Source organism: Lynx rufus, unplaced genomic scaffold, assembly GCF_022079265.1.
Source record: "Lynx rufus isolate CCGP_SWC_20201006 ecotype Redwood Valley unplaced genomic scaffold, mLynRuf1.p SCAF_13, whole genome shotgun sequence".
Lineage (NCBI taxonomy): Eukaryota > Metazoa > Chordata > Mammalia > Carnivora > Felidae > Lynx > Lynx rufus.
In genome coordinates this window covers 45166823-45191960 of record NW_025814827.1, presented here as the reverse complement: position 1 = coordinate 45191960, position 25138 = coordinate 45166823, and the positions used below count along the sequence as shown (strand labels likewise).

The window sequence follows — 25138 nt, the reverse complement described above, 5'->3', positions numbered from 1 at the left end:
GTTGATTCTCAGAGGGAAGACAGCTTATTTTTCATAGACTCCAAGTAAGAGACCAAAAGAGGGTAACACAGCAAGGCTGAGAGCATGTTGTCAATTTAGTCAGAGACTAATGATTGGTCAAGAGCACAGGTTCTGAAGTCTGGAGGCCTGAATTCAAGTTCTGACTCCACCATTTAATGAGCTCAGTGACTTTGAGATTTACCTTCCCTCTCTGAGTCTGTTTTCTCATCAGTAAAAGAAACAGTAGGGGCATTGGGTGGCTCTGTGGGTTAAGTGTCTGACTCTTGATTTTGGCTTAGGTCACGATCTCATAGTTCATGAATTCGAGCCCTGCATCGGGCTCTTCGCTGACAGTGTGGAGGAGCCTGCTTGAGATTCTCTGTCTCCCTCTCTCTGCCACTCTTCCTCCCCTGCTCATGCTCTCTCTCTCAAAAATAAATAAACTTCAAAAAAATAAATAAAATTACATTATGAAAAAAATAAAATAAATAAAAGAGACAGTATAATAGTACTTATAGATTGATTAAATGAAAGAGTACCTGGCCCAAGGAGACCCTCAATGGATGTCAAATATATACATATATATAATAAATATATATTTATTTTATATACATATATATGTATATATAAATATATGTAATATATATGTAATATATATTATATTACATATATATACATATATACATATATATAAATATATGTAATATAAATATATGTAATAAATATATATATAATTTTATATACATATATAAATATATATATTTATATATGTATATAAAATTATATATATATATTTTTTTAGAGAGCACAAGTTGGGGAGAGGGGCAGAGGGAGAGAGGGAGAGAGGGAGAGAATCTGAAGCAGAGCCCAACACAACGCTTGATCCCCCAACCCTAGAATCATGACCTGAGCTGAAATCAAGTCAGACCCTCAACCGACTGAGCCACCCAGGCACCCCAATAAATTTCAATTATAATAATCGTTGTTAACAATTCTATTTTTCCTTCATCCTAACATTTTGAAAACGACCACCTGTATGTTTGAGGATATGAGATGTCGTAGTATATTCCTATCCAAAATTCATGTTTTCCTAGTGATTTCCTGGCTTGCTTGCTTGTATTATTAAATGTTTTTTGGGGCGCCCGGGTGGCGCAGTCGGTTAAGCGTCCGACTTCAGCCAGGTCACGATCTCGCGGTCCGTGAGTTCGAGCCCCGCGTCAGGCTCTGGGCTGATGGCTCAGAGCCTGGAGCCTGTTTCCGATTCTGTGTCTCCCTCTCTCTCTGCCCCTCCCCAGTTCATGCTCTGTCTCTCTCTGTCCCAAAAATAAATAAAAAAAAAAAATGTTTTTTTAATGGAGGGGCGCCTGGGTGGCTCAGTCAGTTAGGTGTCTGACTTCAGCTCAGATCATGATCTCGCAGTTTGTGAGTTCGAGCCCCACGTCTGTCTCTGTGCTGACAGCTCAGAGCCTGGAGCCTGCTTCAGATTCTGTGTCTCCCTCTCCCTCTGCTCCACCCCTGCTTGCTCTCCATCTCTCAAAACTGAATAAACATTAAAAAAATTAAACAAAAAAATGTTTAAAAAATTTTAATGAAAAATTGTGGGAAAATAAATAGAAAATCTATAACCCTCAAGAATATAAACACTGCCATCTCATTTTCAGATAAAAGGCAAAGCTGGGTTGCCACAGAAGCAAGGGTGCTGCCTGGATGAAAACGATGCTGGAGGCAACAGGCCTTTCTGCTGAGAACCAGATTCTACCAAGAACGTCCTGGACTTTGGGAACCAACAATTGTATGGAGGAGGTTTGACTGACAGCCAGGAAATCACTGAAACAGGGGTGTACGGGGAGTGCGGGGGTGTAAATAGAACAGTTGGCTTGGGGGTTCAGGTCTGCCACCTGTTAGCTATGAGACTTTGTAGTAAGCTCTGATACTTGATTTCTTGTAAAATGGGGATGCCAGTAACCTGCCAGTTTAATACTGACCCATAGTATTTAATTCCATTTATCATATTCAATTTTCCCCAGTTGTTTTCTAGTAATGTCCATTGTAACTCATTTTTTTCTGATTCAGATCCAATTAAGGGTCATATTTTGCATTTAGTTGTTATGTCTCTATATTGTCCTTTAATTCAGAACAGTCCTCCTACCTTTGTGTGTGGCTTCAAGACATTGATATTTTGAAAGCTTTCAGGCCATTTATTTTGTGGAATGTTGTGTATCTAATTTTTTCCAATTAGATAACAATGTTTTTAAAAGCTGCACTGTGGAGCTTGTGAGGCATACGGTTAGGAACTATGACTATGGAGCTAGATTTTTCTGGGTTCAAATCCCAGGTCTATCTTTTATTATCTATATAAACTTAGTCACATTATTATAGATGGTCCCTGACTTAGGATTTTTTTTTTTTTTTTTTACAATGGAGTGAAAGTGATACACACTTAGTAGAAACCATACTTGGAATTTTGAATTTTGCTCTTTCCGGGGCTAGTGATATGCAGTAGGATACTTTCTCATGATGCTGGGCAGAAGCAGTGAGCCGCAACTCACAGGCAGCCACACCATCACAAGCATAAACCAATACATTTATAACCATTTGGTTTTTCACTTATGGTACGGCATTCAATAAATTACATGTGATAGTCAACTCCTTATTATAAAATAGGCTTGTGTTAGATGATTTTGCCCAAATGTAGGCTAATGTAAATGTTCTAGGCACTTTTAAAGTAGGCTAGACTAAACTATGAGGTTCAGTAGGTTAGGTATATAAAATATACTTCCAACTTAACATTTTCAACTTAGGATAGGTTCATCAGGAGGTAACCCCACTGTAAATTGAGAGAGATCTGTGTACCTCTGTACTCGAATCTCTAATATAAAATGGGGATAATCATGGTACCTCTTCATTACTGTGGAGATTAAATACATGTAATATTCGTGAAGTTTTCAGAACAGTCCCTGCACAGTAAGTGCTCATGAACTGTTACTATAGAAGACACATTCTTGTGGGAATTTCAAATTTTGTAGAAAAAAAATCCACTCACTTAATTATAAATGATGTTTTTTCCAGTGCTTACTGTTGTCTACAATTATGCCAGCTGCTGAAGTAAGAATTAAAAAAAAGGAGGGGGGGGTTCCTGAATGGAAAAATAAGTTTAAGACATGATCTGTGATCTCAAACAGCTTACTAGTGTGAAATCACTAAAATAGGTGAAACAATCAAGGTAGAGTTAAGTGCTGCTAACCTGAGAAAGCATGAAGTTCATTCTGATAGAGAAGGAAGTGGTCTGTGTTGACTGAAATAGCTGAAGAAGAATGGATAAAAACTGACTAGTCAGAGAAAAGGAAACAGGCATTATTCCAGGCAGAGGAGAGCACTTGAGCAAAGGAATAATTCGGGTTAAAAAGGTGAGGGCAGTGGGAACTAAGAACAAACAAGAGCGTGGGACCGGATTATGTGTGTTCTAACTCTGAAGTACAAGCAACTAGGTCCTCATGCAGGAGGTAAAGGGGAGCCATTTTAGGTTATTGAGAATATTATCTTAGCCGGGTAGAGAAAAACTGGAGACTCAGGCTGAGCAAAAGCATCGCCGAAAGTCCAAGACTATTTGTCTTTCACCTGAGGGATGTCACATATTTGCTTGAAATGTTCGTTCACGTAAAGGTGGGAGTGTCAAGCAACAGCCACGACCCAGAGACGTTCTACCTGGAAGTCACGAGCTCAGGCCCACGCACCAAGTCCTTGATGCTTAATCCAAGTCTAGAATTTCACTGAGTAGCTAACCAAGTTTAGCAATGTCCGAAGGAGCTCGCTCACTGGACTGTTACTCATATTGATGCCGAGGGCCTCGTTTCGCTGAGAAAGGACGGTGGGAAAGGGTGAGGAGGGTTAGAAAGTGAAAGGAAAGGGACAGAGGCGGGGAAAAGGATAGATGCCAGCCAACCGCTAGGGTCCAGATGGCAGGGGGTCTGGGTCGGGGGTCGGGCTGCCCTCAGGGGCCCCCTGGGGACCCGGCCCGGGGCGCGGCGCGTGTGCTCGCGGGCGGGGCGCCCCGCCGCCGGCGGCGACCAATCCGGGAGGGCGTCCGGGGAGGGGCGGAGCTTACCGGCTCGGGCGCCGCGAGTCCTCCTTTTTGCACACACACGAATACAAAGAGCCATACGACCTTCGGGTATCCTTTTTCCATTTTTTTTCCTCCTTAATCTTGTGTGTGTTTTCAAAATTTTTTAAAATAGAGATCTGTGGCAGTGCTGGGGTGAGGAAACTGTTGCTAAGGGGAATTTGCGCTTTCCCCCATTTCTTTTTCTGTCTCTCTTCCTCTTTCTTTTTCCTGGTCAAGGTTTTAAATATACCAAGAAGTTGAGAAGCAGGATGGCCGTGTACAACTGTTAACAGCCAAATTTGTAGAGATTTTTTTTCTTTTTGTTATCATAAAAGAAAACTGGTAAATTTTTATGGTCGAGGGATTTAAAAAAAATTAGACGCTTGGGAAGTATAGATTTCTTTCTTTCTTCTTCGTCTTCTTCTTCTTCTTTTTAGGCGGGCTGAAGGGATAATGTAAATTTCTGCCACGGGCAACGTCAAGGGCAACGTCGAAAGAAGCGGAGATTTGAGACTCTCTCACAAAGCTGTTTGCGTGCGTTTTACACACCCTCCCCCAGAATCAAAACCAAGTGGTTTGAATGTGGCAATTGTCCAAGGCCAATAGGTTAAAAATGTTTGGATATTATAATTGAGACACTCATTTCCCTGGGGAGGTGGGCAAAGCCCTTCTTACAAAAGTGTCTTACATTTTCATGAAGACAGTGTGTGTGTGTGTGTGTGTGTGTGTGTGAGCAAATGATATCATAAAGATTTATCTTGGGGTTTTGTGCTTTGTGTATATGTACAGTGTGTGTATATGTGCCGTATCAGATTTTGTTTTCAAAAAAAGATTACCTTTGGTTTTATGTGTGCAAAGTAGCCCTTAGGATGTGATTTTTTTTTCTGTTGTGTTCCCAAAAGTGATTAAAACAGGATTTCGTGTGCAAATTAGAGTTTAGAAGAAATCCTGTTCTTAGCACACTTAGGCACTTTCATTTTATGTGCATTTACTGTATTTTTCTACTACTCTTCTAAAGTATCAGTGAATAATTAAATAATTGCCAGGGAGTATATAGTCCATGTGGCAAATGAGGGTAGGCAATTTATTGAATCTGTGGTTCAAAGCCTTCTTTAGTGATTGTTTTGCCTAAGTGGTTTTGCTTTTTATTGTCTCACGTTCATAAATGTACAGCTGTGTATATTTTGGCCTTTATGTGTGGTTTCGTTGGTGTGTTCTGAAGGGAAGGTCTCCCTTGGCTTTTTGACAAAAATGGTCGTTTATAGGTTGGGATTTGTTTGAAAAGCTCCACAGCTGGCAAAGTGTCAGGAAAATAATCCAGTCAAGTCCAATTCTCAAAAACTGTTCATGATGGTTGTGATGGGGGAGGGGCCAGAGGAGGCAAAGAAAAATAATACAAAGGAGGGATAAGAAATGCATTTTGGTTATCATGTTGCATTTTTGGAATGGGAAGCCTTCTCCCCGAGTGGAAGAGTCACAGAAAAGGATAAGCATGAGGACAAAACAAGCTTAGAGCAGGACCTCCTGTTATATGAGCCATATTCTCCCTTCATTCTGTTACAGAACCAGTGTCTTCTATTAGGAGTTATACGGAAAATATATTAAAATCTGCATTCGCAGATTGGAGTGAAAGCATAGGAAGTATATGGGGTGATGAGGGAGAAACTGGAATGTCACCAGTGAAGTAGCAACCGGGATATAAAAGGATCTACTGTAGAGTTCAAATTTCATTACAACAGAGCCTCTGTATGGTGATGGTAACACAGTTCTATTCCTCAGCTAACGTCCTACTCAGTGTCAAGTAGCATTTAGGACGCCTCAACAACAGCTTTAAAATTATTTGTACAAGTCTTGAAATTCATAATGAAAGTCGCCCTCTGTGGGCACTCTAGGTTACTTATCTGTACTGGCTGTATTTTTATTAACTAACAATGCAAGTCAGATCAGTACTTAATAAATACTGCCTCAAATACGGATCATTCCACAAGTTTAGACCTGCATGCATATCTCTAAATCTAATCAGATTACGGTGATTTTGTGATGGCCGCGGTTCTGGGAATTTTAATGGAGCTTTGCTCTTTCTAATTCTTTTTCACATCACTGCAGGGCATCACTTTTTAACTTCTAGTGAGAGAGCTCTTGTAGAGCAGTACACTTGCTAAGCCATTTGATTTTTACTAGGAACCTAGGTTCATGTCCAAGGTCCCTGCGTTGAGTCCCACGAATATATCGTTGGCTTGGCCTTCCTACCAAAGCACAGCTGAACTCAGTTGACTTTGGGGTTCGGAGAGATGAAAACTTTGAACTAAGTGGAACTGCCCCCTTGCTAGTGGGAACTGAAAGGTCTGTAACCAAGGCCGACAGGAATTAAAAGCTTTCCACCACCAAATGTATGAGACCTTTTTGTGGCCACTGAGTTTATAATCGTGTACACGCAGCCTTGTAAGCAGCAGAGGACAGAACCGAGTAAACAAAACAAAACAAGCTAAAGATGGCGCCTAACGGCCCTGAAAGAGCCTAGCAGTGGTGTCCCGCCCTGAAGAGGCCCCTCCCCTCCCTGGCTCGTTGAGTGATTGTGGAATGCAACCAATAACGTCCCTGGCCCTGCTCCCTTCGTCGTTCAATCGCCAATCACCGGGAGCCAGAGGACAGGCGGGGCGGTGCCTCGCCGCGTGCGCGCGCTGGCCGGGTACACGGGCCGGCGCCGCGGTCTCTCTCCCCAGCCCGCGAGCTCGTATAGTTGTAGCTGAGGCAGCTGGCCGCGGTGGCGCGCGGCACACGCGGTGGAACACCCGTGATGGAACACCTGTAGGGCTGCCAGAGCAGGACCGCCGCAGGAACTTCCGGGCTGTTCCCAGACCGAGTCCTCAGAGCTTTTGTAGCCACGTAGTGTACCCACGGTGAGGCGGCGAGATCCCAGCGCCTTGGGCCACTCGGTTATTTGCCGCTACACCCCATTCCCCGGAACCCCCTAGGTATTCTCTGAGGTTGGGCTCAGTGGCGAGTCGCCATGACCCCTGCGGCCTCGAGGGCTGTGCTCGAGCTCTGTTCCTCCTGCGTCGCTGCCGGTCGTCCTGCTTGTAGCTGAACCACGCTCCCTTCGGAAATGGTTCTTCTGTCTCTGGTGCCCACCTTGTCATCTCTGACTAATATTTAATCAACTAACATTTATCGAGGGCTCACAGGGCACATGATATAGCTTTAGGAGCTGGTGGTTCATTTTTCACTTGACCCAGCAATGCAGGACTTGCCCTTTATGTCAGGCACATTTCTCGGAAAATCTTAAACCAGGATTTTAATCTTACCAAGTTACATTTTAACAAATGTAAATGAAAAAGACCGCTACACTAGGCTAAAAACCCTTGTACCACTATACAAGTGTACATGAAAATTTCAGGCGAATGAAATCCTTTTCTTAGGATCTCATTCTCCCCCTAGGTCTACATCTCTTGTTTTTTTAATCCCTGAAAATGAGGTTTTAGATAGTCTGCAGATCGTGAGATGGGTCAGTCTTTCAAAACGTAGGAAAGTAATATTTTATGGTATTTGTTTCTCTGCTCTTGTGTGATAAAAGAGCTCTTTTTTGATAGAAATAAGTTCTGAGGGACGCCTGGGTGGCTCAGTCAGTTGTAAGTGTCAGACTTTGGCTCAGGTCATGACCTCATGGTTCCTGTGTTCCAGTCCCCCCCACCCCCCTCCATCTGGCTGGCTGCTGTCAGCACAGAGCCTGCTTCAGATCCTCTCTCCCCCTCTCTCTATGCCCCTCTCCCACTCTCACTCTCTCTCAAAAATAAGTAAACATTAAAAGAAAAGAAAGAAATAGGTTCTGAGAGTACCTTCCAACAGGTGAGCCATATTGCACCTCCAAGTGGAGGAGCAGGGCTGACCAGCACAGCAGGAGCTTTAAGTGGCCGTTTTCCTTTTTTTATTTCTTAAAATGAAAATTATGGTATGCATTGCTGTGCTTTCCGTAATCACATTTAAGGAGTTCCGTTGCTACCGTGACCCTGAATGAGTCAAGGGCCCATTATAAAGACATATATCATTAGAGTGATACCATATCATAGACATCTATTAAAAGGAAACTTTTATTTTTCATAGTTTGGAGGTGAACTCAGTCATGCAGAAAATTCAAGCTCAGAATGGGTTGAAAGCAAGCAAGGGAGCTGCCAAGAGTATGATATATTTAGTTCTAACAAAAATACATGTGACTTGGGAGGAAAGGGGTAGTTAAGATTATGGACAGTCTCACCCTGAGACAGCCTCAGACAGTCTCATCTGTCTGAAGAAGATGACTTTTCTTTCTTTTTTATCTAAATATTTATGAAGAAAATATCAGAATTATTGAAAAATGCACTTTCTGGGCTCCTTTCACATGTATTAAAATTAGACAAATACGGAATGAACCTCAAACATATATTTTATGCAAACTTAAGTTTGACAACTGTTGTTACTTTGTGTTGGCAACTCATCAAAAGGTTATAGATCTTTTTCTTTCTTTCTTTTTTAACTTTTATCTTTTTAAAGTAAGTTCTGTACCCACTGTGGGGGCCCAAACCTACAACCCCTAAATCAAGAGTTGCATGCTCTATGGACTGAGCCAGCCAGGTTCCCTTAAAAATCTTTTTCTTAAAACTCACTTCTAAAAGTTGATAGCATTTTGTAAAAGGTCTGTATGTTTTTCTGTGGTGGTCAACCTTAGTTTATTCCTTTTTTTCCTCTCTTGAACAAAAATATGAATTCTTGGCTTTAAGATAAATTAGCAATCTGAGGTGTGCCTGGGTGGCTCAGTTGGTTAAGGGTCTGACTTTTGATTTCAGCTCAGGTCATGGTCTCATGGTTCCTGAGATCAAACCCCTAGTCCAGCTCCTTGCTGACAGCGAACAGCCTCTTTGGAATTCTCTCTCTGCCCATTCCTGCCATGCACGTGTGCTCTCTTTCACTCAAAATAAATAAACATTGCAAAAATGATAAAATAAATTAGCAATCTGAAATTGCAAAAGTTGACAGTATTAAAATGTTTAATAATGATGGTACAGACACTGCCCAGATAATTTACTACAGTTAACCATTGCTTTGCCAGGCACTTCATGGATTGCTTCATGGGTTATTGAATTAAACAGTTATACATTTTGAGAAATATAATAAAGATATCAGAATAAATTTTTTGTTCCTTAATAGTGTTGGCAGAGTTAAATGGGCTCTAGAACCATAAGCCAGTGTTGGAAAAAAGCAAGAATAATTAATTATGTTAGTCTGGGAGTGTTAGAAAAGGATTTAACAGGTTGTAACAACAGATAATATAGCACTGTTTATAATAAAGTTCTGTTATCAATTTGAATTATTCATGCCAAGAAAAATCTGCCTCTAAGTAAAAAAGAGAGTCTCAGTTGTGTATCTTTGTCTTCCTCTCTCCACCTCAACGAATCTTTGCTCTGTATCCGTTTTTTCTTCTCTGCAGTCTCAGGCAACAGTTACCCTTCCTTCTTTCTTACATTGGGAAGAGCCTTCCCAAAAGAAAATTTAATTATTTTCTAATAGCTTCATCCTTTACTTTTTCATGGGCTTTTACTTTCTTTTAAGTCTTTTTTTTTTTAAGTAGGCTCCACACCCAACCTGGGACTTGAAATCACGACCCCTGAGATCAAGTCACGTACTCTATCGACTGAGCCAGCCAGGAACAACAACCACCCTTTTTTAAAAATTTTCTTTCTTTTATTTTTTAAGTTTGTCTTTATTTTGAGAGAGAGAGAGAGAGAGAGAGAAAAGGAGAGAGAAAGAACAAGCTGGGGAAGGGCAGGGAGAGAGGGAGAGAGAGAGAGAAGGAAAGAATCCCAAGCAGGCCCCGGGCTGTCAGCACAGACCCCAATGCGGGATTCAAAGACACAAACTGTGAGATCATGACCTGAGCCAAAATCAAGAGTCTTTGTTTTGATGCAGTCCCAATGGTTTATTTTTGCTTTTGTTTCCGCTGCCTCAGGAGACATGTCTAGAAAAATGTTGCTATGGCTAATGTCAGAAAAATCACTGGCCTTTTTCTTTCTGCTTTGTAAATATACCAAAGCTCTAGGGCCCCTTCTGACTTCCTATTTCCTTCCTTCCTTTCATAACTAAATTCTAGAAGACTTGATTTCATGTCTTGCTTCCATTTTCTCTCCATCATTCCTCTTTAATCTATTGCATAGTTTTACTTTCATTACAGGATTTACCTTTCTGGTCATCACCAGTGACCATCACAGACAAATAAAATATATCTCCCTAATTTTCATCTTTTTTAGCCATTCTGCTGCACCTGTCACAGTGGATTAGATCCACTTTCTTGACATTCTTTCTACTTTGGCTTTCATAACACTCTTTTTCTCCCACCTCACTGACCATACTTCTCTTTTAATGAAGCCTCTTCCACAAATTGGCTTGAAGCGCTGTCCTTGGCCTTTGCATTTCACACTTTATCTTTACTTCTTGGAGAGTGCATTCACTTTCTCAGGTTTAGCTACTTCCCTCCTGCAAAGATTCTAAATCTGCATCCCAGCTCTGACCTTCCTCTTGTTTTGTTTTGTTTTGTTTTGTTTTCCAGTCCTAGTCAGTTGCTATCAGGACATACATTTAAAGATGTTGCTGGGGCGCCTGGGTGGCTCAGTCGGTTGAGCGTCCAACTTCAGCTCAGGTCACGATCTCGTGGCTTGTGGGTTTGAGCCCCACATCGGGCGCTGTGCTGGTAGCTCGGGGCCTGGAACCTGCTTCTGATTCTGTCTTCCTATCTCTCTGCTCCTCCCCTGTCCATCCTATGTCTCTTCCTCTCTCTCAAAAATAAATATTAAAAAAATAAAGATGTTGCTATCAGTTTGAAATTTAACTTGTTAAGTAAACACTCATCTGGGGTGCCTGGCTGGCTCAGTTGGTAGATTATGTGACTCTTGACTCATGAGTTCCAGCCCCAAGTTGGGTGTAGAGCTCCCTAAAAAACAATCAATCAATCAATAAAAATACACGTCTTCTTTAACATGATGGTACCTCCTCTCAGCATCCTCATTTCTATCATCTGTCAATGTACCATCTTCTGACTCTCAGATTGATAATCTTGAAGTTGTCTAGTAAAGAAATATTATCAGATCTTCCTCCAGGATGTTGAACCTTCATATCCACAATCCTCATTCTCACCTCACTTCAGGATTAAACAGTCTCCTAATCTCTAACTCTTCCACTTTAGGTGTCTAAGGCAGGGGTCAGCAAACTACAGCCCATACATAGGACATTTCTGGCCTACCATCTGTTTTTGTATGGCCCATGAGCTAAGAATGGCTTTTACATTTTTTAATTAAATATAATATTTTATGACATTTCTTTGTCCATAAATAAAGTTTTATTGGAACATAGTTGTGCTCATTGTTTATGTATTTCCTGTGGCTGCTTTGTGCTACAGTGGCAGGGTTGAGTAGTTGTGATAGCAACCACATGACTTGCAAAGCCAATATTACTTACTGTCTGGTCCTTTACAGAAAAAGTTTTGCTGACCCCTACTCTAAGAATTTCCTTAACTTGGTTTTCAAAATCCTGGATCAGTGTTCCGTACCTTTCTATATAAGCCCCTTTACTCTGACCTCACACATGTACCCTGTTTATTCCTGTAATGTTTGTTTTTTCTCTCATCTCTCATGTCTTACCACCCTCCCTGTTCATTCTATACATTGCCCTGTTGGAGGTTTTTCCTCTGTAAGACCCCTTCCTCATGATTTCATTCTGTTCATCTTTCCATTATTTTGAACTAACTAATTAAGAATTTTTGTCTGCACCATATTTTTAGGCACTTGTATATATTTTGTTTTGTCCTTTGAACATTTCATTCTCACATATGCTGTAATCTCCTTGCATGTAAGGACTTTGTCTTCCCTTCATTTGAGTACTTAGAGGTGGCAATCCATTTTGGTGACTCATCCTTCAGCATGGCCTTGCATACTGAGAGTTTTTAGAAACAACTTTTTTTTTTTCTAACATGTTCTTTTTCTCTAATGGGGATATATGTAACTAACGAATTAGTGTTTGTTTTGTTTTTAATCCAACTTATCCAACATTTAAGTTGTTATCCGGTTAGTAAATATTATAATATGAAAGATTCTTTTATTACCTGATGGCCCTTATTTCTTTCCTTGTCCTTTTTTTTTTTTCTAAGTTTTATTTATTTATTTTGAGAGAGAGAGAGAGCACAAGTAGGGGAGGGGCAGGGAGAGAAGGAGGCACCATCAGCACAGAGCCCAACATGAGCTCGAACTCATGAACCATGAGATCATGACCTGAGCTGAAATCAAGATTTGGATGCTTAACTGACTGAGCCACCCAGATGCCCCTCTTTCCTTATCCTTTTCATTTCACTGTCTTTGAGCTTAAGTGGCTAGGGGAGCCACGGAAATGAAGTCAGCAGGAATGTCCATAGAAACTAAAAAAGAGGTAAAATAAAACCTTGGTTTGTGATCATAATTCATTCTGGAAACATGCTTATAATCCAAAGCACTTCTATATTAAAGGGAATTTCAAGAACCACTGGCTCAGCTGTAATTATGTGACTTTTAGTGTCACATACTACTCGTATTGCAAGACATCACTCCTTTATCAAGTTAAAATTTATTAGAAATGTTTGCTCATCTTGAAGAACACTCGCAGAACAAGTTACTCACAATACAAGGTTTTACTGTATTTGAATACCCATTGTGCTGCACTGCACTGTACCAGGTTTATGTAGACAGGTTAATTTAAAAAAATACCTATTTATTGCTCTGAATGTGACATTCTAAAGCGGACATAGGTAATACACAAAGGAGAAAAGCAGAAATAAGTTGAGGAACAAAATTATAGAGAGGGTAGAATCATGATTTTTTTATGTCAACACAAATATGAAAATAATATTTATCATTAAAAGCTGGCAGAATTGAATATTACCCTTAGTCTAAAGCCAGCTCATGAGAGTAAGTAAATTGCAAATACTCTGTTTTCTTAATTACCTTTCTAATGTATATCATAGAAGGTTTAGTATGTTTACATGCATCTTTGTAGACTTGAATTTATTGTTTCTTAGAAATTTATTATTAAATTTAGGGGGGGAAATGTAGGGGAAAAATCATCCAAGTTCCATTCCAAGCCACAGCATTTTTTTTTTTTTTTTTTTGAGATTGGAAAATCAGGATGGGGGTCCAGGATGGAAACACAAAATATTTCAGGAACAATCATAATATCATTCAGCTGCTATTTGTGGAGCACTGACCATATGCCAGCACTCTGTAGGTGCCTTACATACATTATGTATAGTCATCACAAAAACTCTCAAAGTAGGCAGAGATGAGAACACTGGGACTCAAAAAAGGGAATAATTTGCCCAATTTCACACAGCTGCTAAGTAGTGCAGCAGGATGAGAACCCCAAATATATATATTTTTTACTTCCAGTTCTCTGCTGTTTGGGGAAGAAGACCAGTCGAGGTGTAGGGAAGGGCTCAAGGCAGGCACAACAGTGTCAGGGGTAAAGGCCTCTTGCAAGAAAGAGTAAGTGTTCTGGGTAAGAATGTGGTTGTTGTCAATTTGGTACCAGAAGGGGTACCTACCCAGTATCCCAACCTGATGCATCTTAGTTTCTGATTTCACAAATGCTGAACCCAACTGGCCACTATCTGTATGTTATCCTCTACATAACTGTCTTTTTCTCACAACAGCCACGTTTCACATTAAACTCCTTGCATAATGTTGGTTAAAGACCCTGCGAGAACAGTGAAGTCCCTTATTTAAGAAGAGAAAGGATACATAAATGACACATCCATAAGTTGACATAAGAATTGCTTAGTGCTTTCCTCTAACCTTTAGTTTTAGATTTAGCTGTGCCTTCCGGTGACTCTAATGACAGAGAAGCTGCAAATGGATTTGAGTTCAGTTCTTACAAAAAGCGAATACCTGGCACGGAAACCGTTTTTTCGATATATAAGGTGGAAAGAGCAAATTAAAGACTATTCTTTAATAACCAAATGTAATTAAAATGCATTGTGAGATTTACGTTTTAGTACCTCAGAGGCACTGATATTACCTGTTTCTGAAATGAGATTGCTGATGCAGAAAAAAGCCCCCAAATCTCAATATATAGAAAATTTTCTTAACCGCCTCTTTTTTTAATTGTGATGTTATGATATAATTTAAAGGGTAAGATGGAAATGTATCTCTTGTGCAAATTATAAACATACTCAAGACTTTGTCACTTAGGGAGCTTCAGGAAGAAGGATTCTTTTTTCTATAATCAAGTATTTAGAAAAGACAATTTGAAGTTCCTTGGAGTGTTCTCGGTGGTACAATCCAACCCTCCCACACCTTTTCTTCTTTTTCTTCTCGAATGGTTTAGTTGCTTAACTAGGGTGATTCAAAAGTAAGGCACTTTGGCTTATCATTGGTTTTCTGGTTTCTTCTTTTTTTTTTATTTTTAACGTTTTATTTATTTTTGAGACAGAGAGAGACAGAGCATGAACAGTGGAGGGGCAGAGAGAGAGGGAGACACAGAATCGGAAGCAGGCTCCAGGCTCTGAGCCATCAGCCCAGAGCCTGACATGGGGCTTGAACTCACGGACCGCGAGATCATGACCTGAGCTGAAGTCGGACGCCTAACCGACTGAGCCACCCAGGTGCCCCTCTGGTTTCTTCTTTAATGGGGCTGGTCATGTGGGCAAAGTGGCTTAGCTATGTAAACGTGCCTGTTGAGCTTTGTGCCTGTTGAGCTTTGCCGTTCCCTCAAGGAGCTTGAGAAGTGGAGGTGAGGGGCCCAGGAGGTGATTTCTCTGGGCTACCAGCTGTAGGATTCAGAACAGCTGGACTTCTTTTCAGAGGCTGGAGACCCAGATGCACAAGCGTGAGAGCAAGGGGGCTGTGCAGCCCCAGGTCACCACAGCTTGATTCTCTGATCCAGCTTTTCCCTTCCTTTCCCTGCCCCATCCCCAAAGCATCAGGGATATAATAGTGTGGGGTTGGTGACATGTTGAGGGCTGCAGTGATCGGCATATTCCTTATTTAGGAGTCTTACTCTGAATGCATCTGTAAGAAAATTATAGAGAGGGTAGAATCATGATTCTTTATGTCAACAAAAAGTGGTCTCAGTTAAAAAAAAAATAAATGCTAGATTGAAAGTAGCAATAACTGGATTCTGCTGTCTCCCTATGACCTTGAAAAGATATATCACTTCTCTACATGTCTCTTCTGTGGACCTGGGGTAATATGTGTTTCCTAGAGCTGCTGTGTGAATGAGATAACCTGCAAGGAGTGTTCTGAACTCCTTCAGGAATGATGTCAAGGAGACAAAATGCAATGACTGTTATTAGGGCAAAGATAGTGAGGAGAAGACAGATCTGCATTTTCTTCCTTAATCTTCTAATCTTTCCAGAATCTTGTGGGTCCTTTTGAGTCCCTGCTCTGTTCCTTAGGTCGGAGTGGTGGCGGGTTCCATGCTTGGGTGCAGGAAGAATGCCTTCTACTCCATGAAACTCTGTTCATCAGGAAGGCCTGTGTAGGCACCACGCTTTTGGCCACGGGTGAGTGGGACACCCAGCGAGTTGTGCTAGGAGAGCACAGGATCTGCAGGTAGAAGAAGGCATCTCTCCTCCCCAGGCCGAGGACAGGTAGCCATGGACTGTGTGCTCCCTCACGGCTTGCCTGCTCCTCCTTCACAGAATCCACCGCCTGGTGCCCAGGCTCCTCTGGTCACCCTCCATGACAAAGGAAAGTGAATGCAAAGAGGCCAGAGCTTCCTACCGACTGGAGTCCAGTGACTGGGGACGCCTTTTGGAGCAGTCCGGCAGTGTGACCGAAGTTGTTCCCGCTGCGGTCAACCATGTCCTTCAGTGCCACCATTCTCTTCTCCCCTCCTGGTGGCAGTGAGGCCAGATGTTGCTGCTGCGCCTGTAAGAGCGAGACTAGTGGGGGCAGCACAAGCTCTCAGGGCGGGAACCCTCCTCCCAGCACCCCTATCACAGTGACCGGACATGGCCTGGCAGTTCAGAGTTCAGAGCAGCTCCTTCATATTATCTACCAGCGCGTGGAGAAGGCAGTGGGCCTGGCTGAGGCTGCTCTGGGGCTCGCCAGGGCCAACAACGAATTACTAAAATGTCTCCAGGAGGAGGTGGGTGAGCTGAGGCAGGGGAAAGCCTCTGCCCCTGAGGAAGATGGGGAAGGCAGGGCCCAGGGCTCCCCACCCGAGGAGGCTGGGCCTCTCAAAGAGAGCCCCGGGGAAGCCTGCAAGGCCGCATCTGCCGCAGAGGAGGAGTGTGACAGCGTGGGCAGCGGCATGCAGGTGGTGATTGAGGAGCTGTGGCAGGTGGGAGCCACGTCGGCTGTGGGTCCCGGGCCTTTGGGCTTCCCAGCCGGCCAGAGAGACACGCGGCTCCCCGGATGCACCCTGGCTGCCAGCGAGGCGGCCCCGATGCTCAATCCCGTGAGTATGGCCTCAGAGCAGGACGCCAGTGTCGTGTGGTAGCTCCTGACTGCTTCTCCTGGCCTTTCTCTCCTCCTTCCCCCTCCCTCTAGTTTCTTTCCAGCTGTAAGCCTTTTTTTTGGTTTTACTTGTGCTAAAACAGGACAGCACCAAGTCTCCTTAGCCGGCAGGGATAGTCAGCACTCATCTGTTTTCTTCTGAACCTCAACCTCTTCGGCAGGTCATTGCTGGTGTGCGTGGTGATGGTCGTGCCCTTCCCTCCCTCTCAGGAGCTCTGTGTGCCACCTTCTCCTCCACAGCTGGTTCAGCTGCTCCAGGGGCTCTGCCTCTCCTGGCGAGAAGGCCTGCCGTGCACAGACGGCTCATTCATATTTTATCATGGGCCCTCTGCTTGCCAAGAGGAATTCAGTACAGAGAGAGATGGGAATGTGGAGGGGGGAGATGCAGAGGTGGAGAGGAAGGGAGAGCTGGAGAGGAGAGGGACAGAGGGGGACAGAGAGGGAGGAGAGGGAAGGAAGGAGAGACGGAGAGGACAAAGGACACAAGACAGGTGTAGGGAGGGAAGGAGGCAGGTGGAAATGAAGGGTTGAGGAAGGAGAAAAAGTGAACCGAGCAGAGAGGAAAGGTGTATCTAAATGGAAAGAGAATATATGCGTGCCACAGAATGTGAGGGAAGGTGGGAGGGAGGCAGAGGGGAGGGAGTAACAGGAGGACAAGAAGCGGACAGACAGTTGTCGTCGAGAGCTCCTCGGAAGAGAATGGCATGTAGGGAGAACCAGGGGAGCAAGCGCACCTATTTCGTGCGCAGGAAAAGACACAGAAGCACCTTGTGCTATTTCAGTTTCTTTACTGCTCAGGGCCATCTGAGCAGGCAAACCCTGGCTGAGTAGAGTAAAAACTGCGGAGCGTGGCACACGGAAGTATGAAAAGGAGATGGAGCAACTACAGAGATCATAGAGATGGGAAAGTAACAGATGTGTCGCCACTTGAGAGACAGTGGGAGGTCTGGCAACCCTCCTCCCCCATGCTCCCGCCCTGCCCTCTCTTTCCTCCTCCAGCACGTGACAAGGCCCTGACACCCAGGAAAGAGAAAAGGATCAGAGCACACAGGGGAGATGGGAGGGAGGAAACTCCCAGCCCATCTGCTGGATCTGAGAAACGAATGTAGAAGCCCCATGTCCCCCTCCAGTGTCACGCTACAGCTGGTCACTGCTCCCTGAAGGCTTAGCCATGTGGGTGGGTGGTGGTCACTGCCTCATGCCTCCCTCTGCCCAGCCAGAACTCAAGGGGGGTTTGGGGCTGCAGGGAGGTGGGAGGAGGCAGGAGGCACCAGGTACCAGGCCAGGCGATGCCCTGAGCTGTGGTTCTGTCAGGCAGGGAAGGCTTCCAAGCCGACAGGACGGAATTAGATTTCACAGCGCAGAAAGCAGCTCACAGGTCTATAAATCTCAGTCTCCTCCCCCGCTTCTTTCTGTGTTTCCCACCCCCCCCCCACTTTCACTGTTTTGTTTTCTTGGCTGCAGAAATCCCCCCTCCTTTCTTCCCTCAGTCTCCTTCCTCCCTCCTTCCTTTCCCTGCCCTGTGTGTCCTTGAGTGAGGGCACAGGCAGCAAGTAGATGTCAGGGCAGCGACGGTTGGATGCAGCCAGGGCAGGATCAAGTGAGGGCACAGACAGGTGGTGCAAAGGGAATGGGGTGGGAGGTGGGGGACAGTTGGTGCCAGCCTCTCTAGAAATTTCTGACTTTATAGCTCCCGTCTTTGCTCCCATTTTCTCCTATTTCTCCCTTTTGTTGTTATCATTTTATTTTCTTGTTTCTTTTCTTGCTCGGTGTTCCTTTCTTGTCATCACTTCCTCCCCCAGTGCCTTTTAGACAAAATACTTGCCTGGCTACGGTTCTTATACCCAAGAGCAAATCATAGAGGATTCCTCACAAACAGAGTGTCAGAAACAAGCCTTGTCCTTGTAATCAGTCCTATGGTAACAATTCAACATGAGAGGCCCTGGGTACCCCAGAAATATTTGCCAACACCCCCATAGGAGTACCAGAGAAACAAGTTATTGGCCATTAAAGACTGTCCTGGATTCCCCCTGCTTTCCACTCTCTCATTATCCTTGGCCAAAGAATGATGGGTGACCGGGTTCCCCTAAGCCTGGATGGCTAATAGGCTATTCTTTTTTATGTTCTTAGCTGGTGGATGATTATGTGGCCTCTGAGGGTGCAGTACAGCGGGTGCTGGTCCCTGCTTATGCCAAGCAACTCTCACCAGCCACACAACTGGCTATCCAGCGGGCAACCTCAGAGACAGGGCCAGAAAATGGAACCAAGCTGCCACCGCCCCGCCCTGAGGACATGCTCAGTGCTGCAGCTGCGCTGGACGGTGCCTTGGAAGAGTCAGGCCCTGGGGGAACAGGGGAGCTGAGACACTCTCTAGGGTTTACTGCTTCCCCATGCAGGACCAGAGGGAGTGGGCAGAAGAACTCCAGGCGCAAGCGGGATCTGGTACTCTCCGTGAGTGAGCTCAATTCTATAAATTTTTCTTCAGTCTGGAGAGATAAGAATGAAGTGTGGGTTGATTTTAAACTTCCCATATTGATTGAGTGGTGTCCTGTATCATACTGGAGAGGGAGGGGCAAGAAGGAGACAGACTGGTCCATAGCCCTAGGGACAGGCAGTCCCCCTGCTAATCATGGAATTTTTTTAAGGCTTTGCCAAATAGATTGAAATCTTCTGTTTAAAGAGAAGGGAATTATATCACACCTCCTCCCTAGCACTGGAAACAGCCTGCCATTTACCAGTGTTCAGGGTAAGCAGCAAGGGACCCATTGGCAGAAAGGCCAAGGTATCCTGAGGTGGTCCCAAACCCCAAGGATGCAGAGGACCACTAGACACTCAGCTCAGTTATGAAGGTTTGGACAGTCTAGTGATCCAAGGGGATCTTGGCAGGGAAGGTACCGGGTTGAACCAGTTTTGCCTGAAACTTGGAGTGGCTTGGAGCCTTAGGAACATCACTAAGCATCCTGCAGTGCACAGGGCAGCCCCCGAAAATTATTCGACCTAAAATGTCCATAGTGCCAAGGTTGAGAAACCCTGTTCTAAGGTAACCATTGTCCTGTGGATCAACTCTGTGCCCCAGAACATCTTTCTGATAACCATGGGGGTGTTCCTTAGCTAGATCGTGTTCATATGGACTATAAGCCATTTCCTTTCTCTGGCTTATGGCTGATAGAGTAACTGGAGAGTTCTGATTAGGAGGGGAGCTCATCATTCACACCCATCCGAAGAAATCTCACAGCACAGCCCCTTTCCTCCTGTCACAGTCTTAGTAAAGGTTGAAGACAGCCGGTTACGCGCACATCTTCATCTGCATTACTTCTTTCTTCTTTTTCCCTTTCCTAAGGGCTCCTGACTCTTACTCTCCCTTTCACTTGATTTGTTTTTACACCGAGGGATTCTTTTCATCCCTGGGAAGGAAGACACCGTTCATAATCCGAATCAACTGGTTTCTAACCTTCGTTTTATTTTATTTTATTACCTTTTTTTCCAGACTTCATTTAAAATTTTGGTTATGTTCAGGGATATCTCACTTATCACGAATAGGGTTTAGTTTTTCTGTCATGAATCTCTTGCTTCCAGTGATAGAAATGGAGGCATATATACCTAGAAATGCATTTCAAGCATAGTGTTTAAATCATGAATAAATGTATGATAATTACAATTTGCATAAAATTAGGGTTTCCGACCACTTCCATTCCTCTCCAGCCTACTGCCTCCAGCGAGAGGTCGGTGTGGAGGGCTGGCTCCCACCTGCCCTTTGGAGAGCCTGGTGAAACTGAGGACCTTGGAGGAGAGTACGCTCACTCCCCATGCTCTCTGTTACATTACTTGAAAAGGCCCTGGAGGACCGGTCAGGGAATTTTGCTGCCCATCACAGAGGAAGGTTTAAAATGTGGTTTAGAGGGAGAGGGCTAGCCGCAGGCCTTCAGTCTTCCAGCCTTTAGCTCTGGGAAGGAATCAAGGAGGCATCTCTCCAATCCACTCAGGCTGCTGTGGGTCACTGCTAGGGATCCAAAAGGACCAAACCGGAACCACTGACTTCTTGGAATGCTGCAAATCCCAGCTACCCATTGGGGAATATATTTATTTTTAGCTCACTCAGGAGGTAGGTGAGCCAGCTGCCTTTACAGTCTTAACACTTATTATTGTCTCGGAGTATTTTCCCTTTCCACTTCAAGCCTGGTTTGATTTTTATCAGCTGATCTCTTCCAAGCCACTTGAATTGGAAGCTGTGCAACTCCCCTTTTTTCCTTTTTTTTGCAACACTTTCAAATTTTTTTGAAGCATTTGCCCACCTCTTGTGATTCCTTAAGTTGGGACTTCTAAGAGATAAAATATATAAAATATGAGAAGCTAGTTTAATTACAGGCCTTTTTTATAGAGTAGAGACCCTAACCATAAAAATTTCCTAAATTGATATGGTTAGTCAGTCATAGAAGCAGAAGGGTAAATGGGGATTTCTTAATTGAAACTGAGGTCTTGAGATCAGTATATGGGTCCATCGGTTTGGGACTGGGAATTTCCACTGACTGAGGGAGCTTGAGATAAAAAATATAATCAGAAACAGCAAAACTAAATTTAATAGGAAGAAATGTAAAATTCTGCATCAAAGTTAAAAAAGCAAAGCAGTTGTAGAATGGCAGAGATAGGAATCCATGTGAAAAGTAGACTTGAGTTGACAGCTCACAGGGAATGAACCCTGTGACATTGGGAATAGGGGTGGGGTTGCTAAGAAAGGTAACACCATCTTGGGTTTCATTCCTAGAAATGTAGAGTTCCATTCAGGGAAGTAATGCTCCCTTTGGCCAGGTCCCAGCTGATGGATTAGATTCAGTTCCCAGTGCCATGTTGTCCAAGGGACACTGGCAAGCCAGAGAGCCTGATGGTTTCATGAAGAGTCTGTTTGGAAACTGTCATGAGGAATGGCTGAAGGACTTGGGGATATTTAGACTGAATAGGAGAAGATTTGGGGAGTACATGAGACCTGTCTTCAAAGATGTTAGGTGCCATTATAGGCAAAACTGGTCAGATTTTGGAGTCTAAGGCAAAACTTTTTAACAATTAGAGATGTTCAACAGTAAAATAAGCTGGCCCAAAAAACTAGTGAGAACCCATTATTAAAGGTGTGTAAGCAAAGCTGAAAGCCTGTTCGATGATGTGAAAGGGAGGTTGGGTGATAGAGTCTCCAAGGTCCTTTGCATTTCACATTTCTGTTATTTTAGGTTTGTGTTTTTCAGACCATGGTGTGTATACCCCTGGGACTTGTGGTAATGTGCAAAAGGATATATACACCTAGGGCATTTTCCTGGGTCATCAATTGTACTAAAAGATTGGAAGACATTTTTAGATTAAAAATATATAGATATATTGTAAAGAAAACTTTAAAATTTGCAAGAATAGGGGGCCTCAAGAAATGTCCACTTGCAGTAGTCTTGGTGTATATTTGCTCTCTCCTGGCTATTTGTAAGGAGTATGTTTGTGAAAATGTCTGAGACCTTTTGCTCTACTGATCATATTCCCCAGGAACAGAAAAGTAAGACCAGGGATGATCCTAGAGCCTCCATACAAATTAAATGAAAAGGACCAAAAAAGGGGGGACATTAGAAGTACTGACTTGGATAGGCTCTCTGGCTAAGAAAGAGTATCATCAGAAATGGTGCCCAGACTATGGGAAGGATTCGGGCAGAGAACCCCATAGAGACAATGCCTAGGGAACAGAGGAGGGTTCCATCATATACACTCTCAGCTTGAATCTGTGTTTGTTTTTTCACCTAGAAATTGGTCCACAATGTGCATAACCACATCACCAACGACAAGAGATTCAATGGGTCTGAAAGGTACGATCCCCTTGAGGGAAAACAATCATAAGGTACTCTGCCAAGGAGAGGGAACTAGAGGGCTGTTCCAGTGTAACAATGAGGCTAAGGCTTTGCTCTCACCATTGCCCCTTGCATCCTGCCCTTGGCCATGAGGGCATTTACCACACAGTTGATTCATGCCAGGAATCTCTGTTTTTCTGGCTTTCAAAATGCTGACTGCCTTGTTCATGATCTTTGTGGCAGCATCAAGTCCTCTTGGAATATTTCAGTAGTGAAGTTCCTTCTGGAAAAGCTCAAGCAGGAGCTGGTGACCAGTCCCCACAATTACACTGATAAGGAGCTGAAAGGTGAGAAAAAACTGAATTAACTCCCATCTCATCCTTTTTCCACTCACTGTTCTTGTTCAGAGTAGAGGCATAATGGAGATGATTTGGGTGGTTTTCAAAAGAGTGGACTTAAAATAAAATTTTGGGGCTATTCTCACATCTTCTTCACAGAATTGCTTCTAATTGCTTTTTTATTCCCCTGCCCCGCTTGAACTGAAAATGGGAAAAGGAAAGGGCTGAAACCAGCGTGCATGATGTTTCTGCAGGGCCTGAACCTAGGGTGTTATGAAAAGGAAGTCAGGGGGCGCCTGGGTGGCTCAGTCGGTTAGGCAACCGACTTCGGCTCAGGTCATGATCTCGCGGTCCGTGAGTTCGAGCCCCGCGTCAGGCTCTGTGCTGACAGCTCAGAGCCTGGAGCCTGTTTCAGATTTTGTGTCTCCCTCTCTCTGACCCTCCCCCATTCATGCTCTGTTTCTCTCTGTCTCAAAAATAAATAAACGTTAAAAAAAAAAAAGTAAAAAAAAAAAAAAAGAAAAGGAAGTCAGAATCCAGGCCTGCCCTTTCTGTTTTTTTAAGTTTATTTATTTAGTTTAAGATGTGCGCGCTCACTCAAGTGAGGGAGGGGCAGAGAGAGAGAATCCCAAGCAGGCTCCACGTGTCAGTGCAGAGCCCAACAAAGGGCTTGAACTCACCGACAGAACCTTGAGATCATGACCTGAGCTGAGATCAAGAGTCTGACGCTCAACCGACTAAGCCACCCAGGCGCCCCAGGCCTGCCCTTTTGTCCCTAAATATTATGTCCTGGGTTTTCTACTTTCCTTACTCTTCTGTTTTTTGCTTGTAGCTAACCCTGAAGCATTTAGAAAGCTGCTGTTGAAAAAGCACTTGAATCTACTACCGGCAGAGTAGAATGGGAGTGGGTTTAATTGAGTCAAGGGCCAGGGAGGGAGTTACAGAAGCTTGGACTTGTGTTCCCAGGGGGAGATATGGGTGGAGTCAGTGCTGGACATGGAGGTGAGCAGAGAGAGCTAAACCAAAGAGGAGTAAATACCTGCTGATGGGTCTGTGAGAAAGCCCACCATCTAGAGGGACCCTCACCTTCCCAGCCAACAGTGTTAGGGCAGAAAAAAGGGCTGAGGACCTGGTTCAGAGGACCCTGCTCTCTGCCCCCTCCCTTCTCCCTCCTCCCAGGAGCCTGTGTAGCCTACTTCCTTACTAAGAGGCGTGAGTACCGCAATTCCCTGAACCCCTTTAAAGGCCTGAAGGAAAAAGAGGAGAAGAAGCTTCGAAGTCGCAGATACCGGGTAGGTTTCTAGGCCTTCCTTTCAAGATGCTAAATGCTAAACCCTACTGAGCTGCAGTGGGAAGGGCCAGAGGACCTGGCATCTGAGAATAGGGTTGAGAGCCAGGAATGTTAGCAGGTAGAGGAGGAGGGAGGGGGGCTAGGTTCTCTCAGGCACAGATTTTACACAGCTTTCCTACCCGAACTCCTCTCCCCAAATCTAATCCTTAGTCTGTCTCTCTTCCTAATCTCTATCCTGGGCTCCTACCTTAGCTTTTTGCCAACCGATCCAGCATCATGAGGCATTTTGGACCTGAGGACCAACGCCTATGGAAGGATGTGACAGAAGAGCTGATGTCAGACGAAGAGGACAGTCTTAATGAGCCAGGTGTCTGGGTGGCCCGGCCTCCCCGTTTCCGGGCCCAGCGCCTCACGGAACTCTGCTACCACCTGGATGCCAACTCTAAGCATGGCACAAAAGCCAACCGTGTGTATGGACCTCCCTCAGACCGATTACCTTCTGCTGAGGCCCAGCTCCTTCCACCAGAACTTTATAATCCTAATTTCCAAGAAGAGGAAGATGAGGGAGGTGATGAGAATGGACCTGTCTCCCCATCTTTTGACCAACCCCACAAAACCTGTTGTCCTGACTTGAACTCCTTCATTGAAATCAAAGTGGAAAAGGATGAATGAAATCTATAACCAAGAATAACTCTGGCTTCTGCCACTCCCCATGTCCCAGAAATGGATGGCCACGGGGCTTCCCAGAATAACAAGATGTCCTCTGCAGTCTGAGAAAGCAAATCTGTCTCTCTTCTTAACACAGTCCCCAATGGAAGTGGAAGCCAGCAGCTGTGCTGGGATAAAGACTTATCTAGAAGGGGGAAAACCGCCCCCCACTGTGAATGGCAAGCCAGAAAATGCTTATTTCTAAGCATAAATAGTGCCTCGGGGAGCCTGAGCTGAAAAAAAGGAGAAGGATGGGTCTAAGAAACATGAGGCCTTCTTGACATCTGCCCCAGTCTCTGAGTTGGTTTTTTTTCTGGTTTCACTCAAAGCTCTGGGGAAGCAGCCCTGGTTGTACCTTCTGCTTCCCCATGACT

The 25138-nt window shown here is 44.1% G+C and overlaps 1 protein-coding gene across 3 annotated transcripts; it reads left to right on the top strand.

The window, feature by feature from the left end:
* The first annotated feature begins 4127 nt into the window (after window positions 1-4127).
* Window positions 4128-25052, top strand: CUNH14orf93 (chromosome unknown C14orf93 homolog). Of its 3 annotated transcripts, none has more exons than XM_047075453.1 (7): window positions 4128-4171; window positions 15506-16552; window positions 18742-19062; window positions 22384-22445; window positions 22671-22774; window positions 23945-24057; window positions 24309-25052. In XM_047075453.1, the coding sequence occupies exons 2-7, from the start codon at window positions 15953-15955 to the stop codon at window positions 24726-24728; spliced, it is 1620 nt and encodes a 539-aa protein (XP_046931409.1). In that variant the 5' UTR covers window positions 4128-4171; window positions 15506-15952; the 3' UTR covers window positions 24729-25052. The 3 variants fall into 3 exon arrangements, with proteins under 3 accessions (XP_046931409.1, XP_046931410.1, XP_046931411.1); XM_047075454.1 differs by lacking the exon at window positions 4128-4171 and having other exon boundaries at window positions 14695-15653; window positions 15792-16552; XM_047075455.1 differs by lacking the exons at window positions 4128-4171; window positions 18742-19062 and having other exon boundaries at window positions 14695-16552.
* Window positions 25053-25138: the final 86 nt, after the last annotated feature.

Coding starts and splice junctions, on each gene's coding strand:
- CUNH14orf93 (XM_047075453.1), top strand. CDS start 15,953: ATGTCCTTCAGTGCCACCATTCTCTTCTCCCCTCCTGGTGGCAGTGAG. Junction 16,553..18,741: donor CGGCCCCGATGCTCAATCCC/GTGAGTATGGCC, acceptor TTATGTTCTTAG/CTGGTGGATGATTATGTGGC. Junction 24,058..24,308: donor TTCGAAGTCGCAGATACCGG/GTAGGTTTCTAG, acceptor CTCCTACCTTAG/CTTTTTGCCAACCGATCCAG.